At 47.3% G+C, this 18082-nt stretch overlaps 1 protein-coding gene across 1 annotated transcript; it reads right to left on the bottom strand.

Moving 5' to 3' along the window:
* Positions 1 to 650: 650 nt before the first annotated feature.
* On the bottom strand, positions 651 to 17858 carry ATG14 (autophagy related 14). Its single transcript, XM_064423075.1, has 10 exons — positions 17606 to 17858; positions 12934 to 12996; positions 12756 to 12798; positions 12273 to 12354; positions 7899 to 8136; positions 7011 to 7240; positions 6392 to 6509; positions 5233 to 5323; positions 5032 to 5117; positions 651 to 2153 (listed from the first exon to the last, which is right to left on the bottom strand). Exons 1-10 carry the CDS (start codon positions 17821 to 17823, stop codon positions 1847 to 1849), a joined length of 1476 nt encoding a protein of 491 aa, XP_064279145.1. The 5' UTR covers positions 17824 to 17858; the 3' UTR covers positions 651 to 1846.
* Between the last annotated feature and the right edge of the window lie 224 nt (positions 17859 to 18082).

Raw genomic sequence — 18082 nt, 5'->3', positions numbered from 1 at the left:
CTCAAAGCACAAAGGCAGCAATGAAAAAGGGACTGAAATGCCTATTAAAAAACAACAAAAAAAGGTATTTAGATGGTGAGGTCCAGTGCAAAATCCACAGGGAAGCAGAAGGGGCTGGGCTGAGAGCCCAGTTTCCAATACTGGCGTGTGCTGGTTGCTCAGAGCTGTGAGTGATAAAGTGCTGTGAGCCAACAGAGCCCAGAGCTCAGCCTGGCAGCGGGGCTGGGGGCACTGGCCCCATCAGCTGCAGCAGCCCAGGGGCCTGGGCTGCTCTCCTCAAACAAACCCAACTCTTGGAGCAGAGGAGCGAGGCTGGCGTTGTCTGACAACGTGCGCGGTGCTCGCGCGGAGTTAAGGGTCTTTGGTTTAAAAAAAAATATAAGACAAAAAGAAAAAATAGAAGAAACTACTGACAACAGATGCCCAGCTCAGGGCTAAACAGAAGCAGCTGCCGTGGAGGGGTGGGTGGCACATGGGTGTCACTGCCACCCCTGGCTTCCCACCCCTCCTGGGTGGGGACAGGGGCAGCACTGGAGAGGGAGAGAGAAATCCACCACAAACACCCTGTGAGGTGGCTGGGAAAGCCAGCCCTGGAGCTGGGATGTGGCCTCTGTCACCACGTCCTCGTTAGGAGCTGCGTCCCCAGGAGCTGCGGGGCAGTGGCAGAAATCCTCCCTCGTGGAGGGAGGGCAGAGGCTCTTCCTTGGCTGGCCCTCTGGAGGAACTGTCCCAGCTCTAAATGTAAACGTTGGAAGCTCGGCTGAGCAAACCATCCGTGGGTGTCCCATCCTGCAAGGCAGAGGAAGAGGAGGAGCCCTTGCTCACCGAGTCACCATTCAGCACCCACCTCCTGGGGTTCCACGAGCCAGCTGTGCCAGGGGAACCAAACCAACTTCTTGGCAGTCACTAAACAACAAACCCCACCATGAAAACACAATAAAATAGGGTTAAAAACACATGTAGTGTGGAGAGCGTGTGACTTCACCAAACTGGCTTGAAATGGGGTTTTTCTAAAGCTAAAAAGTGGCAACATGGTGTGGTAACCGATGGATATTATTGCAACAATGCAATTCTGTATCAGCATCCAATGTGGGTCTAGCAAGAGAATGTCCAGTGTTTCTTTGGTGTATGGTATTAAGAGTACAGAGCCTGTGTGCCTCAGCACAACACAAAACTTCTACACCTACTAGTGGAAACAGCATGAAACAAGCCAGTTTTCTATGGCAAAACTGGGTAAAGATTCACAACCAAATCTAAACCAAGAGCAATTTGCTGTGTGAATTCCCTGTCCATGCTGATCGTTTGTATTAAAAATATGGCAACAGAGATTAGAAAACATGTTAAAAATGCATAATTTTCATGTCCTGAATGAAAAAAATTTAGAAATATGCATTTTTGCATTATGCAAGACAGATTTAAAACACACACACAAAGGAAAACCCTATAAGGAGTTAAGAAAGTGGGAACTGCATTTGCACCACTGTCCAGACCGCACCCTGAGCAGCCTTCCCTGCGCTCATCCCGATCCAAACACTCCAAAACCTGTTTCTCCTTCAGAAAGTAGAGCTGGAGGTTGCTGGGTCCTTTGCCAATCCTCGATGCAGACAGAACCAAGACACGAAGTGCCCTCGCAGGATCCGAGTGCCCTCGCAGGATCCGTCGGGAGCACGGAGCTAATTTACAAAACGGGGCCGTCACGGTCATCTTGGGGAAATAAAAAGGTTTTCTCCGGTTTACAAAACGGAAGTCCGACCTTTCCTTTGTTCCAGGCACTACTTAACTGAATAGGTAAAGGTTGACTACAGCCCAGTCGGGGAGGGGTTCCTGGCACAGCCCCCTGTGCCCGCTAGCGGTGCCCGGTGTAGGCCTTGAGCCACGAGGTGACCGAGGCGGCGGCGGACGAGATCATCCCGCCCGCGCTGCTGCTGGCGATGGGCTGGGACACCTGGCTGCTCTGGCTCTGCAGCATCTCCACCTGCTGCGAGGGGATGTCACAGAACCTGGGGCTGGGCAGGTTCTCCCAGTCCGTGCCCAGGTCCGTCTCCTCGTCGCTCACGTGCTCGTCGCCGCTCTCGTCCGTCTCGCCCGCCGCGCTGGGCTCCACGAACTCCATGGAGTCCTCCAGGTCGGCGCTGATTTCGAAGGGGCCGGACCTGGGGGTGAGGACACGGTGCCATCAGTGTCCTCCCACCCCACAGCACCCTGCTCTGCCAGGGCACAGCAGAGATTAATGCCCTGTCTCTGTCAGCTGGCGCAGGAGCTGCAGAGGGAACTTGGTGCCACCCCCTTGGATGTGACACAAACACTTGGCCCGGGAAAGGGACAGGGTTCCAGACCACGGAGCAGGAACGGTGGGAGAGCAGTTCTGCTCTGGCAGGGACAGAGAAACACAGCAGAGAAAGCTGCTGGTGATAACTCAGGGCTCCACTGGTGGGAATCCTGGCTTGATGTGGAGCAGCTTTAATTTCCAACACCAGCCCTGGCCAGGCCTCAAGCTCAGCTCTGTCAGGCAACTCCCAGGTCTGGCACAAGCAGAGACACTTCAGAGTCTCACCAGTGGAGACTTCCCACTCTGCCCCGAGCAACACCTCAAGCTCTTTCTCACTCTGAGGTTGGCCAGACACTGGCATAGGCTGCCCAGAGAGGTCTCCCCTGGAGACACTCCAAACCTCACCACAGAGTCACAGAGTGGCTCATCTGGTCCAATCTCCCTGCTCCAGCAGGGTCATCCCAGGGCACAAGATTGGGTCCAGATGGCTCTGGAATGTCCCCAGTGAGGGAGGCTCCACACCCTCTCTGTTGTCCAGGGCTCGGTCACTGCACAGGGAAGTTCTTCCTCATGTTCAGGTGGAACTTGTGGGCATCAGTTCCTGCTCGTTCCCCTGGTGCCATGGCTGGCCCCTGGAGCAGAGGCTGCTCTGTCTCTGAGCCCTCAGACAGGGCTGAGGCCCCTCTCAGCTGGACAGCCCCAGCTCCCTTAGCCTCTCCTGGGCAGGGAGATGCTCCAGTGGTGGGCAGAGCTCTGAGCAGGGCCAGGAGCTGCATCTCCCGGGTCCTGCAGGGTCCCACCTGCACTGTGACTCAGAGTTCCCTGCTGCCACTGCCTGGTGGGAGAGGCGATTGCATCCTGCCCCATCCCTCTGCTTTGGGCTGCCTGTGTTCCACGGAAAAAGGCAGATTCCCCACAGCAAGGAGAGTCCCTGACAGAGTTCGCTCCAAGCCACAAAACTGCCCCCTGAACACGAGCAGGAATTTGATGGAATCATGCAATAATTTAGGTTGGAAAAGGCCCCCAAGATCACTGAGTCCCACCATTAAACACAGTAACCATTTAACACAGGCAAGAGTTTATCCAGCCTTACTGGGAGAAGGAGCCTTAAGCAGTGATTTGTCATGGGAAATATTAATCCAGATAATTAAAGCTTGGTAAAATTATAAGCATATGAAAACAGCAGCATATAAAGGAGATTGTCAGACAACCACAGGCTTAGGTATCTAAAGGAAAACAAAGAGAGCTGGTTGCTGCAAACTCTGCAGCAGCTGAGAAATTAAAGGCAAACACTCCCCTCTCATAATCTGGAAAGCAATGGGAGCGCTGCCTCCTGGCAAAGCCTTTTGCTTAACAAGGCAACACAAGAAGGAGTCATCAGGGTTGAGACCAGAAGGGCCCATTAGATCATCTCAAGTGACCTCCTCTCTAACAAAGGCCACTGGGTCCCACCCTTCTCCCTGTCCTGAGCCCAGCAACTCCTGCCTGATGACAGCATCCATCCCAGAAACTCATCCAGCCTTGAGAGGATGACAGAAGGAAACAGAATCCCCACCTTCATTCCTGTGGGTAATTGATGTCTCTGCTAAGTGCATGTGCCTCGTTTCAGCCAGCTCAGACTCTCAGCTCCCAGTGGGGTCTGTAAAGCCATCCAGCAGCCTGCTGGGTATTTTATCCAGCTCTCCTGTAACCCTTTCTTTACTCTCTGCACCCAGCTGATGCACGGGGAGCTCTGTGACACCTGCACAGGTGCCCACTGCAGCCCCTGCACCCTTCAGAGCAGCTGCTTTCCTTTGAGGACACAGCTCTCCATCCTCTGGCTATTTCCAGCACTCTACTTCATGCAGCAAGCACAGATTTTTGTCCATAATCTTCTACAAAAATGTGGCTCCCCATGTCTGTGGGCTGAATCAGTATGGATATATCCAGAGAACACAAGGAAGTGGGAACAGGCAGCTCCTCTTAGTGGCACTGAAGGTTTTTGAATAAAACCAGATCCGTACAAGAGAACAAAGCAGAAAACTAGATTTCAGAACATCACTGTGTTTAAGGGGGGAATAAAACACCAGGCACATCAAACAAATATTTGCAGACTGTCTTGGGCATAACTGACTTGTGTCTGGGTTATTCCAATGGGGAAATCAGTGTTGTTTGCTTTCTTATATTTAACTTGTAAAAAAAGAAATAAATTATTAAACCTGCTGCATGCATGCCAGAACTGATGTTCTTTTCATCACGTTCTAAGCTAAGAGAACAGTTGTCTTTAATCTTAATTTACATATAAATGAGTATTATTTAAAGGGTCAGCTTTGGTCTAGGCAGTTCATTGACTGGAAGTATTCTGGGAAAGGTTTGCCTGGGATTCTTGTCAGGGTTTGTATTTCTGGATGCTCTCAGGTATTTGCATGTTGGCAAGGGTCACACTTGGAGCATGGCAAAGCTGCCTGGCATTTGTGCTGCTGTTCCCTGCAGGGAAGGAGTTCCTGCTCCTGGGTGTAGGGGAAATGAGTCCATCACCAGCTGCAGAGCCTCCAGCTGAGCCTGCCACAGGCAGAAGCACAGCAAACACACGTCTGTGAAATTTAATTCCCTACTCAGGAGCCCCTTTGTCTGTCCAGTCTTTCCTTCTCCTAGAACTACCCTGATTTCTGTGCTGAGGACTGGTCTATAGGCACAGCAGAAGAGAATTTCCCTCACAAGTAACAAGGCATCAATTCCAAAGGGATTCAGCCACAGAAGATTTCATGTTTTGCTGTTCTTACCTGCCCAAGTTCTCGGTGTCTGGGCTGACCAGGTACATGAGGTTCCTGAGGGTATGCAGGGGGTGCAACAGATCTAAATTTACATGCTGACATGGGGAAAGGAAAAAAAAAACAAAACATGAGCAGATGCTGAAGGAAACCAGCAGGCACAGCTAATATTTAAAAAGCTATTTAAAGATATCAAATGTGCCTCCTCCCTACCTGAGAGAAGCAGAGGTGAAGGATATTAGCATTCAGCTTCTTCACTGCCCGTGTGAACCTGTGTCTGCTGAGATTCTCTCCACAGAATTCACTGTTAAAACACCACACACACAAAAACACACAGAAAACAAAATTCTGTGAAAATACACTTACTGGAGGCATCAGCATTCCATGCCCTGGCTTCCTAACAAATCCTGGAGTAAAAATCCTCACAGCGAGCACTTGTTCAAAGTCTACAGCCACTTCTAGAGTGCTGAGGAGATTAATTTTAAACCTAGCAGGACTGTGAGCATTTTATCATCAAGCTCTGCTTGCCCTGGCCTTACCAGTTTGCACAGGACAGGTGGTGTGAACTGCAGGGAACTCAGATCCACCAGAGCCAAACTGTTTCAGATCTCCTTTAAAGTCTTGCATCATTTCCTGTTCCCAACCTTTTCCTTCTGTGAGGGCTGAACACCCAAACAAAATCAGAGAATCACAGATTGGTTTGGGTTGGAAGGGACTTTCAGATCATCTGGTTCCAAACCCCCAGCCACAGGGTGGGGAAAAGCTGACACCCTACACAACTTTTGTGCCCTCACTTTGACAACCACTACTTTAAAACACTTGAAAGAATCTCAGCAGCACATCTGGAACCCCTGGCAGTCTGAGCAGGTCTGCAGCTCCTTCTGTGCAGATCCCAGCTGCTCCACACAGACACCAAAATTCTAGCAGTGCTCTAGGTGTGCTGCCCATGGGTTTTTCATCCCATTGGGAATGACACTGTTGCCAGGCCATATTAAACCACTTGTCCTACAGCACAGGAGGCAGCAGAGCTGTTCCAGAGCTGCTGCATTGGGCTGGGATTTTTTGACACACAGTGGGGTCCAGTAAAATGAAAAGTGCCATTCGTGCACTGCCATGTTTCATCTCTCATTTGAGGATGCTGAATATGTCAATTAGAGAGGTGTTATTTTCAACTGTGATGGTTGGTCTCCCTCTCAGGAGGTAAAAAGGGAGGGACTGTTAACTGTGCTCTAAAATCCTGCTAGGCCTCCCCTCAAACAGCACAAAAATCCACAAGCCACCTGTGTTATCAAAAGCTGTTCCAATCCATGACTTTACTCCTCAAACTGACCTGATCTAAGGTCACAGATTCCCCTGCTGTGTTTTTACTTGCCTGTTGCAGAGCTTCTTGGGAAGATTTACATCAAGTATGAGAGACAAAGTGTTAACGAGCTGAGTTGCATAGCACAATGCAGCACTGATGGTATGAGCAGGGTTATTATGTTCCATATCTGAAAGAAATAAAAACAACATGAAATCTTTGTTTTAAATGAAGTCTCAGTGGGTGTGTTAATATGTTCCTGGAGTCTACTCTGGAATATGTCATTTCTAAGTATGGAGAACAGCCTGAATCTGCAATCATTTCCAGTGAAATCTGTCAGAAGTTGGAAGAAAATAGTAATTCTTGGAATTCCTGTTAAGATGATGACATGTGAACTGTGTCAAAACTGTGAATAATTAACTTTCTCTATTTCACTGTGCTGTGCATCCCAGTGAGCATTTCATGCAAAAGAAGATTTCAGAAGACTAGTCATAAAATCACAGAATGGTTTGGGTTGGAAGGGACCTTAAAGACCACCTAATTCCAACTGGGCACGGAATCTTCTAAAATCCCTATTCTGCCATTTATTTCTGGCTCAGGCTGAGAACAAATGGACCAGTCTACTACTCCTCAGTGCCTTCTGCTGGCACCCAAATGTCCCAGCTGCCTAAAACCATGCCTTGCCCCTTACCAGGTCCCTGTGTGGTCTTCTTCTCCTCCACCCAGTTGTAGTAGGCAGAGTAGTCCCCGTTGTTGGGGAGGATGATCCAGGGCCCCGTGATGCTGATGCTGGTGTCCCCGTTGTGGTCGTCACACACCCACCTCCCGGACAGGTACGTGGTTCTCCGTGCCTCTGCCAGCTTGCTCACAGTGCTGGAGGTCATGGCATTGTCACTCTCTGAGGACACGTCTGCAGGGTCCCTGCAGGGCCCAGAGGGGTTGGAAAGAAGTGGTTGGGAATGGAATCAGACACACACTTGGCAGGCACTGAGCCAGGTTTCACCCAGGGCAAAGTGCTTGTAGGAGTGCTCCTGTAAAAGTCCTCAGTCCCAAAAGTACTGTCATTTGTTCTGGGGTTTTTATTTGGCTGTTTTTGTAGAATCCAGGAATGGTTTGGGTTGGAAAGGACCTTATAGACCACTTCTGCAAAACTCTTCATTCCCAAAATTACTTTAATTTGCTCTGGGATTTTAATTACCTGTTTTTGTAGAATCTTAGAAAGGTTTGGGTTGGAAGGGACACCTCATCTCATTCCACCCCTGCCATGGGTAGGGACACCTTCTACTAGACCAGGCTGCTCTATGCCCTGTCCAGCCTGGCCCTGAACACTTCCAGGGATGGGGAATCCATATTTTAAGGAAGCTGAACAGAGGACAGCTGTTATCCCTCAGCGGGGAGATGCAAGCACCTCCAGATTCAGATTCTTCCAGCCTGGACCTCTCTCTGTGGGTGAGAACACAACTCCTCTTCCTCCTCCCCACAGACCCTAAGGGAGCCAGACCACCTACAGACTGACACAACTCCATTCTGGGTGCCTAAAGCCATGCAAAACGACCCCAAAAGGAGAAGCCTGCCATACCTCATGCTTGTCTTCACCTCCTCCATGGGGAAGATGACCGAGGTCAGCTCCAGGATGTGCGCGCGCCGGAGGTTCGCCAGGTGCTCGTACTGCGTTTTCAGGTCGAAGGTTTTTTTCTCCACCAGGTCTCCCAGCTTCCTGTTGTGCTTCTGGATCTTCTCCTTCTTCTCCTGGTGCCTCTGAGCCCTGCGATAATGCTTCTGGTTCTCCTCTTTAATCCTCAGCAGCCCCTCTGTGTCTGTGAGAACAGCAGCAGATGTTAGCCCTTGGAAAAGGAGCTGGGAAGTGCTTGTAGGAAAAGCTTGAGAAAAGCTTTATTAATATTTATGGAAAACAAGATCTATGGCAGCTTAAAACAGAAAACCCTGCTAAACTATTAACTTCTTCCAGCTGCTCAGTGGTATAACTTTTTAATCTCCTCTGGAGATCTCCAAGAGACTGCAACTGGGATTATTCTTTCCCTATCTTTTACCCAGCTATTTCTGGATTTGGAGCACAAAAGCCAAGATCTCCCAGTTTAATTAAACTCCTGAGGTAATCATCCTGACAGAAATAGCCTGACTGTACACGTTTCTATCATGCTGGCCAAAAAAGCCCTGCCCTGCTTGCAGCCAAAATCAAGTGCAGATAGCATCTTCATTCAGCAGTCCTGGCACCTCTGCTGCTGGTAGTGTGGGTTCTTTGGGATTCTCTCATGGATGTGCTCTCACAGCAGTTGAATCCCAACAGTGCAGGCTCCTTGTTCCCACAGGGAACACTGGCTAGCTCCCTTTCCACTCACAAATGGGAATTGTGCTCGTGGGATGAAGTGCTGCAACTGCCTGGATTCACTCCATGTGTGAGGCACACTGAGGCTTGGAAAAATACCCTGTAAGAGCATCTTGAAGCATCCAAGGCTGGGCCTGATGATCTTAGAGGTCTTTTGCAACCTTGATGATCCTATAATCTGTTAATTCAGATATAAAATAAATAGCTGCAGTAATGAGAGTCAGCCACCTCTGTCTTTCAAAAGCACAGGGAAAGATTTCTTGTGCTCTCCCCAAATTTAAACTCTCCCTGTGCCCTAGTTTGAAATGTGCCTGCCCCTGCAGACAGAGGCTGCTCTCTCTGAAGATCAGGAATTATTTCCAGCCATCTGATCTGCTGCAATCCATAGTGTGTCTGGTAGGAAGGAAGATCTGGTATGTGGGAGATGCAAAGTCCCAAATTAAAGGAGGTGAGAAAAGCTCCTCCATGAAGATAAGAACTAATAATCCTCAGGTTTATATAATATAAATAAGTGACCCTTGTTAGAGAAGCAGTAGAAAAATCCACTTTTTTCTGAGCAACGCCTGAATCCCTATGTGTCAGCTGTAATTCCCTTTCCTTTAAGCAATCCTGTAACATCAACAGAAAATCAATTAACGCTTGCAGTCATATTCCCAAACTCTCCCTTTGCATAAAGAACAGGAGACAGGACAAGGAGGAAAAGGTCCAGCTGTTCAATTTTCACATTCATTTTTGACTTGAAAGGCTACTTTTTCAGAGTGAACTCCCTTCCCTGCAGGTCCAACAGCAATTATTTGGGAACAGGGGAGACAATGCACTCACATTTCCTCTTCAGCAGTCCCACAACTGTCCTGCCCTCTGCACAGCACCTCTGCTTTATGACCCAGTTTATGAGGTGATTAAAAATCTGTCCCCAGGAACACCACTGTGTCCCACACACCTGCACTGCCTGATAAATGCAAGCCCAGGCACACTGATCTCTGCCCAGAGAGCTCTGCCAGAGATTTGCAAGCCTGTCTCCTTGAACTGTTCTGCACAGAAAGAAGGCAAACACAAAGAGTTTAAAACATTATTTTAAGCACACCACTTATTGAGGTTTCCAGGAGAGTGAACTCCAAAAGCAGAAACCCAGCGTTCTAGAAATGTCTTTTATTTCAGAAAATTAAACTATGCCACATCCAAGAGCAGAGAAACAACCTTTTCACACTTTTTAATGCAGCCCAAAAGTGACCATGTTGGATCCTGATCTGTTGGCTACTCACAGCTAGAATTCATTTCTGGTCTCTCTCCAAAAGCAACTGAGCTAACAATAGGTTAGTTGGGCAACAGTCAGCTCAGTTTTTAGGTTACATCTAATCAAATCCACTGTGAATCAAGAGAAGTTGCAAAAGTTGCAGATAATAAATTCCAGAGAAGAGTGGGAAAATGGAGAACTCCACTCCCTGGTTGGTCCTGACACTCTGCCACCTCCAGAGCAGAGCATTTTGAGAAGAGGTGACTAATTCCTTAAAGTCACATTGATTTCCTCTTCTCCTTTCTTCACAGGCAAAAGACAAAAAGTCATAATCTAATCTCCATAACAATCATCTTCTACCCACTGAAAAGCTTGTTTTTCTTCAACTTCCTCCTCTCTAAACCAAACACAAATTTTCTTAGCTGTTCTATTTAATTTCCAATGCTCAGACTTTCCTCAGATGATTTGTATCTTTTTAGAATTGTTTAAATTGGACACCAGGCTTCCACTGAAGCAACAGCAACACCTGGCACAGCAGGATAACTGCTTCCATCTTAAATACAGCACTTATAGTACTTAACCCAGAAAGAGGCCTGAACCTTTCTGGAGCAGCACAAGATTGATAAATTTTATTTAATTTGCAATTCCCCAGATCCCTTCCTAACAAATCTCACCACCATCCCCCATTCTGGGTTTGTGTTTCTCTTTACAACAATGTGTACCTTGATTTTGTCCTTTTTAGATGATGCTGTCTATTTATCTGCATGATTTTGAATTTGGTCCTGGTCTCCAGAGAAGTCATTTCACCATCCAGCCTGGCTTCCTCCATTCCACCCTCTATTCTACTGAGCTATTATGGGAAATACTGAGGAGAACTGGGCCAGGAACTGGCTCCTGCTGAGCTCCACCTGTCTCACCTCCTCAGCTTGACCAGTGCCACCACTCTCTGAATGCAGCTTTTCTAACCCTTTGTGATGACCTTGCAGGGGTTACACCCAGAGCAAATTCTGTTTGCTCACAAGACAGTTTCAGGCAGTGCCCAAATCCAAGTTACGTGCAGCTTCTGCTTCGTCCTCCACTGCACCACTTGGTCCCCAGATGAGGGGTTGATTTGACATGAATACCATGACATAAATAACAAAACATGGATTTGACATGAGTATCATGACCAAGTGATGGCTATTTTTAACCACCTTACCTGTCAGTTACCAGCAGAGCCCCCCAGGTCTGTGGCAGGATGCCTGTGCCATCACTTTGAGGCTCTCCCTTCCTGCACCCTTTGAAAGCAGGGACTGTTTTCAGCTGCTCACACACCCTCGCTCCCTCACGTGTTCCCAAGTGCTCCACAGACCACTTCAGCTTGCTCCTTGGCTTCCATAAAGCAAATTAATGTGTAGCTGTCTGTTTCCTTTCCTTAGCCTGCAGTCCTCTCATGATGTCAGATTTAACCTGGCCAAGCAGCTGATCCCATTTTCTTTGCAGGAAGATGAAGCAAAGGCAGCACTGAATGAATGCTTCAGACTTCTCTGCACTGTTATTGCTCTCTTTTCTGTTAACTAACACACTTGTCTGCTCATTCACCTTTTCTTATCATCCATTTATTATTGTTACTATCCATCCTCCTTTTTAATTGAAAATAATTTTGCATCTCAGCCTTTTTGGTTTTTTACCCCAAGCCCATGCTAATCCTTTATGATTCTTCTCAGGTTCTGCCTCTGCTTCCACTCTCTGTATGGCTCCTCTTGAATTTCAAGCCATAAAAATATCCCAGATTCAATCAATATGCTTCTGAATATGCTTCCTCTACTTCCCTTGCATGTAGGTTGTAAGGAGAGCTGCATATTCTCTTCTAAAAATGACCCTGCAAATTTAGTGTAAAACAATCCAACGGGTTTCAAAAGCTGAAGTTTCTGAATGGAGCCTACACCTTCATTTCAGTGACTCTTGCTCAAGTAGGATTTTAGGATTTTCAGACAGGTGTGGGTTAAAATTCAGCAGTTTCGGGAAATCTGTGACAGCTGCAGAGCTGTTTGCTCCTCCTTATCAAGAGGAAGTGATCAGAAACACTACACTGAATAAAGCCATCTCTAGGGACACAGCCAGAGTCACAGGCTGCTAAGCATTTGCTCTTAAAGCTGCTGCAAAATCATCTCCATCCAGCTGAATAATGTCTGCTGTTTGCTAATTAAAACCCAAGCATAAAAAGGCCAAAATCCACTCAGTGATTTGCCTTCATGTTGATTTAGAAAGCGATGGTTTGGAAATTCACCATTTAAAAAAAAAACAACTAATGCTCAAATTCACCTCAATTGATTTTTCACTCTAAGGAACAGAGAATTTTTCCACATCACAAAAGCACAGGCATTACTCACGTCTTGTCATTTCATCATTTTCTTTGCAAATGGTCTGTTTCAGCTGCTCAATTCTCATCTTGCAAGACATTATTTTCCATCTCTGAAAAAGAACATTCAGCAACTCTAGGGCACAAACGACTTCAAACACGCTGAACTAATGATTAACAGCAAAGCCAGCAGCTTTAGTGCAAAAAGTAGCAGGATGCTCTTGAATGGATCAAACAAGTAAATATTTCATACAGTGTTTTGTGCACAGAAGAATGCCACAAACAAAATGAGTGCTTAGTATAAAGTCAATTGGTAAAATAAGTTATTGAACAAATGAGAAATGAAAAACTCAGACAGCTTGGAACACTCTGCTGGCAGAGCCCATTTCAGTTTTGCTTACAACAGGCTCTTTGGGAAAGCAGCACAATGCCCTCAAGGTAAACTGTAACTTTAAACTATGAGATCTAGGAATTCAGAGAGTTTAAAAACCATGGGACACTTGGAGCAACTCACCAGCTGATCAGTTATTTCTTTCCCTTCCATGGCCTTCAAAACACTAGAGGAAAAAACATGATTGAAAGTTTTATGACTATCTGGACTTCGTCTGTCTGCAGCAACAGTGTATTAGAAGAGATTGTTTCCTTTTATGAGATCTCTTAGCTTTTATATCAATTTAATAAGTACAACTTACTGTTTTTGGAATTCTCTCTGTTTGGTTTTAAGATGCATCAGCCTTTCTTTCTTTTCTGAAAACCTGGAAGAGATTAAATTCTTTTATTGATATTTTGCACAATTACAGCACTGTAAGTCGTCTGAAAAAGATAATAAAATTGAAGCTTGGGGATTCTCCAAACCTCAGCTATCTGTCTTGATCTGGGGAAGTTAATGGCTGAATGTGTAAAACTCTTGCAGAACTCTAGAGCATGAGTCTCACTGGAATTGCAACACAGCCTCTAAGCTGGAGAAACATCAGAGTGTCAAACTATCAAATAAATAGCAAATTACTGCTATTTCTAGATTTATAGCTTAGCAAGATCAGTATTTTGTGTGTTACAAAAAACATGGGGTACTTTAAAAACCTTCAGTCACTGGAGAAATTAACAGTACTATCTCACATAGCCCATGACCCAAATGTCTGCTTCAGCTCTGCTTCACTGGACTCTAGGATATGGGAAATGATCAGAAAGGAACTTTCACGGGACTCATCATCCTGTGTTTTCACCCTTTGAGAATACAGAAAAGCCACATGCTGCCCCCCCTTACTGTTCCATAATTCATTCCATTTTTCTCTGCAACACATAGAATTGATGATTTCATCCCACTAGAGCTATGATACTTGCAGATGCCCCATCCCTGGAAGTGTTCAAGGCCAGGCAGGCTGGGGCATGAAGGTGCCCCTGCCCATGGCAGGGGTTGGAACTAGATGGTCCTTAAGGTCCCTTCCAACCCAAACCAAGTGATTTTATGATTTTACCTTCATTTCATGGACATTTATGCTTTATTTAGAAAGAACAGTACACTAAGCCTTGACAGGATGACATATTGGATTTCCCTCTCTGTCACTCTGAGGATTTGACTTCAGGTAAAACTTCAAAATGCTTCAGTTTTTTCCTTCAAGTGCTGAAATCTGAAAGGTTGGTGACTACCTTTGGATTCAGAGCCTGTGTAACCACCCTCCAAGATGACATTAGCATTAGAACAACAAAACCACTGGCTGCTGCTTTTGTAGTCAAGCAAAAGAATCTGTTTTCCTTCCAAAACAAACCAAAACCAAATGCAGGTGCTTGGCACAAAAGCCAGAGGCCACACGTGAGCTGAAGGAATGTGGTGCAACTGGAGCCCAGCTGCTCAGCCCAGCTCATCCCCTCTTCCTGTGTGTCCTCACCCCAGGAGTCACCCTGGAAATGACAAAAGGCCCTGCATGAGCCTCCTGTTTACCACAGAGCAGAGCACACCCACTGCACCCCGACCTTTGGCTGCCACCAAAAATGCCCTGGTCCAAAACACAGAGCTCAGCAGCCACCCAGGGAGAGCACTGGGGTGATCTGGCAGCTCTTGGTTTCTCAGCTGGATTCATGGGCACAGACTCTGACTGAACAGAATCACCCAAGTGCTGTCCATCACATCAGCAAAAAGCTGAATGATCTGTCAAAGAACACAGGAATAAAGGAAGTTCTGGCTGTGGAGGGAAGACAGAAGCCTGTAGAAACTCCATCTCATCACTTTGGCAGTGATGTCAAACAGCTCCTACCAAATCCTCCAGCAGGTTTCTCCTAAGCAAACATTTCCACTGCTTTATATAGCTCTGATTTCAATTGCATCCTGCAACTCCTTCTTCTTTATATATCTTTAGCCTTTCAATTTGGCAAAGAAACAAAACCTGGGATGAATTATTATAGGAACTTCCATAAAATGTAAACTGAGAGGAGAGAACATCTAGAATTACCCATGAAATGTTTCTCTTTCCTCAAGTTTTATCACATTAAGGTGAGATTTTCTGTGGTTGCTTGGCTTATTTCCACATGTTCATGATTAGAGAGAAGCAACCAGAGAGAGGGCTTCCTAAACTACAGGAGTTGATTAATGCTGAAGGAGCTGAGGGCACTGTATTCACTATAGCTCCCCTGCTGAAAAAAGTCACTATTCCTAACCAGAACCCATAGCTTGGAGAAATTAGCCAGACTCAGACGTCACAATTACATTGTCTTTGGCTTTTGCCAGCTGCAGATACACAAAGCAAAGCAGTTCAGCAGTCTGGGAAACACACTCTGAGAATTTATGCACACAACAGGCTGGAGGACACTCCCAGGAGGAAGAAGAACCTCTGAGCTGAGACCAACATCAAGATGCCAGCTTGGCTTTTGAATACACAACACATTAGTCATGAAAAGAAGGATGGCAGTGACTGTTCTACTGGAGGACTTCTGGACTACTCATCCTTAATTGTAGCTCTCCTTAAGTAATTAATCTTAACAGCTCCTCAGTCTCTCCCCCCCACAGATACGGGGTGTGATTTTTCCCAGACAGATGAAAAACTTCCAATTTTGCTGTAGTTCTTCTACAAGTTAGCACACAAAATAGTCCCATGAAATCTGAAATAATTAGAACATAAAATTGTTTGTCTTCACATAAGGAAATTTTACAAGAAAGTTCTAAAAATAAACCACGGTTGGATACAAGGAGTAATGATTGGTTTCTTTCTATTTAACTGGAAGATAATGATCCTTCTCCCCCATCTGTAACATTTCAAAAAGACAAATGGGAGGCCCAAGTGCCCCCAAACACTTCCACATTCTGAATGTCTCACACTGAGCCACTCAGCAAAGGCCTTGTCATGACACTCCTCCAGCAGTGGCTGATCTAAAATTAACCCAGGTACTACTAGAAGGCATAAAATAAATAAATAAACAACGATGGCTGTAAACACCAGCTGAAAGGCAGCCCCTGAGCTGCAGCTGTCCCTGCATGGCTCTGCCCTGGTGCTGCTGCTCACCACTTCAAACATCTCCCCCTCTCCCAGGGCTCACATCGCAAGAAATTCAGAGACACCCACAAAGAGCAAACAAAGAAAACTGACCTCTTCCCCACTCTTAAATCAGTCACTCCAAATATTAATTAGAGAACACAAACAAAATGTTTCAGGCACGGTATAAACAAAATCCCATTATCCTCAAAACACAAGCTTTTGTCCCTGCACAGTGTTCCTGCAGCCACTGAGGATATTTAGGTTGTTAACACTGTGTTATTCACACAGGAGTGCTGCTCTTTTAATTCATTAAAATAAATTTGCCATTTTTAATGAATTGCACTACTGCAATAAATTAATGGAAAAGTTCTGAGCAGCAGGAGAAACAAAGCCTGGGGAAGTAAAGTGTGTAGGGAGGCCCCAGGTTAATAAAACAGCAGTGACCCCCAGGGATGGAACTGTGATGTCCAGGCAGAGAAGGGGGAAAAAAAGACAAAAAAAAAAAAGAGATTTAATCCTTGCAGTTAAAAAACACAAGGTAAATATACAGGAGCTTTTCCAGCCACAGACAAATGGGGCAGTGAAAGCTTCTCAGGAGGATGCAGTGACAACTGTCAGACAGAAGAGCTGATCCTGTCTCATGTGAGAAGATAAAGAGGGTTTTCTCTTACATTGCTGCTTCTGGTACTTTGGCTAAAGCTGCTTCTTCATGACTTCATTTTCCTGATGGGCACAGACTGCTTAAGCCTTGGTTAATACAAAGCAACAGGGCTTCAACTCTAACAAAGGCTACAATTGAATTTCTATAATTAAACCTGATGTTTAGCCAAAAACTTAAGGCTGCAAAAGACAGGCAAAAAAACCCAAACTTGGTTTATATTCCAAGCTCCATATCCAACCTTTTAATAGAACCTGCAGAAAACCCCAAGCGGTCTCACACAACTACACGTTTTCCACCTATTTTAGACAGGCTAAATCTAGTTTGTGGTTCTCCAACACAGCTTTTTTATATTGTAAAAGGGAAACCCATCCAGTGACAGACTAAAGTCTCAGTTCTGCAAGCTGACTCACAGCATTTCCCCACTCCCGTGGACGCTGGTGGGTGAAAGGCACCACTGTCCCCTTGTTCCTGGGGACACAAGGAGCCTTTGGAGCGAGGACACGGCCACCCCACACAGCGGTGGCTGCTCGCCACCTTCCCAAAATAGCCCAGGAGTCACTCCCAGGAGCTGCTAACGAGGGACCACGGTGCCAGCCAAGAATCAGAGCCCTTCCAGACATGGCCCTGGGGACTTTTGAAGAATCTGGGATGGCCAGCAGAGGTGGAGGAGCCATCTGAGTCACGCCGTGAGGAAATTTGTTTATGGGCACAGCGCTGCTCCAGGGAGAGCCAGCGCTCCACAAGGAGCAGCCCCTGAACTCCAGGGGATACTTTTTTGTCCACATTTATGGGTATACGCACAAGAAAAACATTTATTTTCTTTCTTATACACCTTTGTAATTTTGCTTAACGATTCAGAGTGCTATTTCAAGGAGTGTTGACGAAAAGAGGTAACCCGTTTGAAATAACTGCTGCTCGGGTCTCTGTGCCCTGAGCTGCCTGGAGCTCCTGTGGCTACATCGACACGGACACATCCGCACCTGACCGAGTGAAACTCGGGGTGACCCCTTAATTATTATTATTATTATTATTAAAACGATTATTATTTCAAGGCTCGTACCGCGGGTCCCGCTGTGTCCGCCCCCAGCCCCAGGCCGGGCCCCGCAGCGTTCCCCACCCACACCCTGAGCCCCCCGAGCGCCGGGACAGCGGGGAAGGGGCACAACCCGGCCCCCATCCCCATCCCCGAGGCAGGGCAGCCAGAGGCCGCCCCGCTGCCCTCAGCGCCGCCCGTACCTCTCGGAGTCGCGCCCGTCGAAGAAGACGAAGTCGCCGCTCTGCACGCACTTAGCGCAGGTGAGGCGGCGGCGCGTGGTGTTGCAGAGCGGGCACCGCTCCACCGCCACGTAGAGACCCTCGGCGTCCTCCTCGGCGCCCCGCAGAGCCCCGGGCCCGGCGCCGCTGCCCCCGCCCGGCCCCGCGGGCTGCGGCCGGCGGCCGCTGGGAGCCGCCATGTTGGGGCCGCGGGTCACGTGGGACGCTGTTGCCGGGCAGGGCATTGTGGGAAGGGGCGCTGAGGCGGCGGGCGGGAGCGGGGGAGGGCGCGGGACAAATCCTGGTTTTTAATGGAAACTGCGCCCTTTGCCTCGTGCAGGAGCAAAGGGAGCACCGCTGGGATCGGCCCAGAGCGATGGGGGCGTTGAATGCGGCCCGTGGGGCTTCACAGCGGGTAGCTGTACTATAACCGGGCAGTGACGCTGCTGCGGGGACTGC

This window comes from Passer domesticus, chromosome 6 (genome assembly GCF_036417665.1).
Source record: "Passer domesticus isolate bPasDom1 chromosome 6, bPasDom1.hap1, whole genome shotgun sequence".
Classification (NCBI taxonomy): Eukaryota; Metazoa; Chordata; class Aves; order Passeriformes; family Passeridae; genus Passer; species Passer domesticus.
This window is presented reverse-complemented; position numbering and strand designations above follow the sequence as displayed.

Excerpts from the sequence above, each read along its gene's own strand:
- ATG14 (XM_064423075.1), bottom strand. The coding sequence starts at position 17,823 with ATGGCGGCTCCCAGCGGCCGCCGGCCGCAGCCCGCGGGGCCGGGCGGG. Across the intron at positions 12,799-12,933 it reads CAGAGAGAATTCCAAAAACA|TGTTTTGAAGGCCATGGAAG; the intron begins GTAAGTTGTACT and ends TTTTTCCTCTAG. Across the intron at positions 6,510-7,010 it reads GAAGACCACACAGGGACCTG|ATATGGAACATAATAACCCT; the intron begins GTAAGGGGCAAG and ends TATTTCTTTCAG.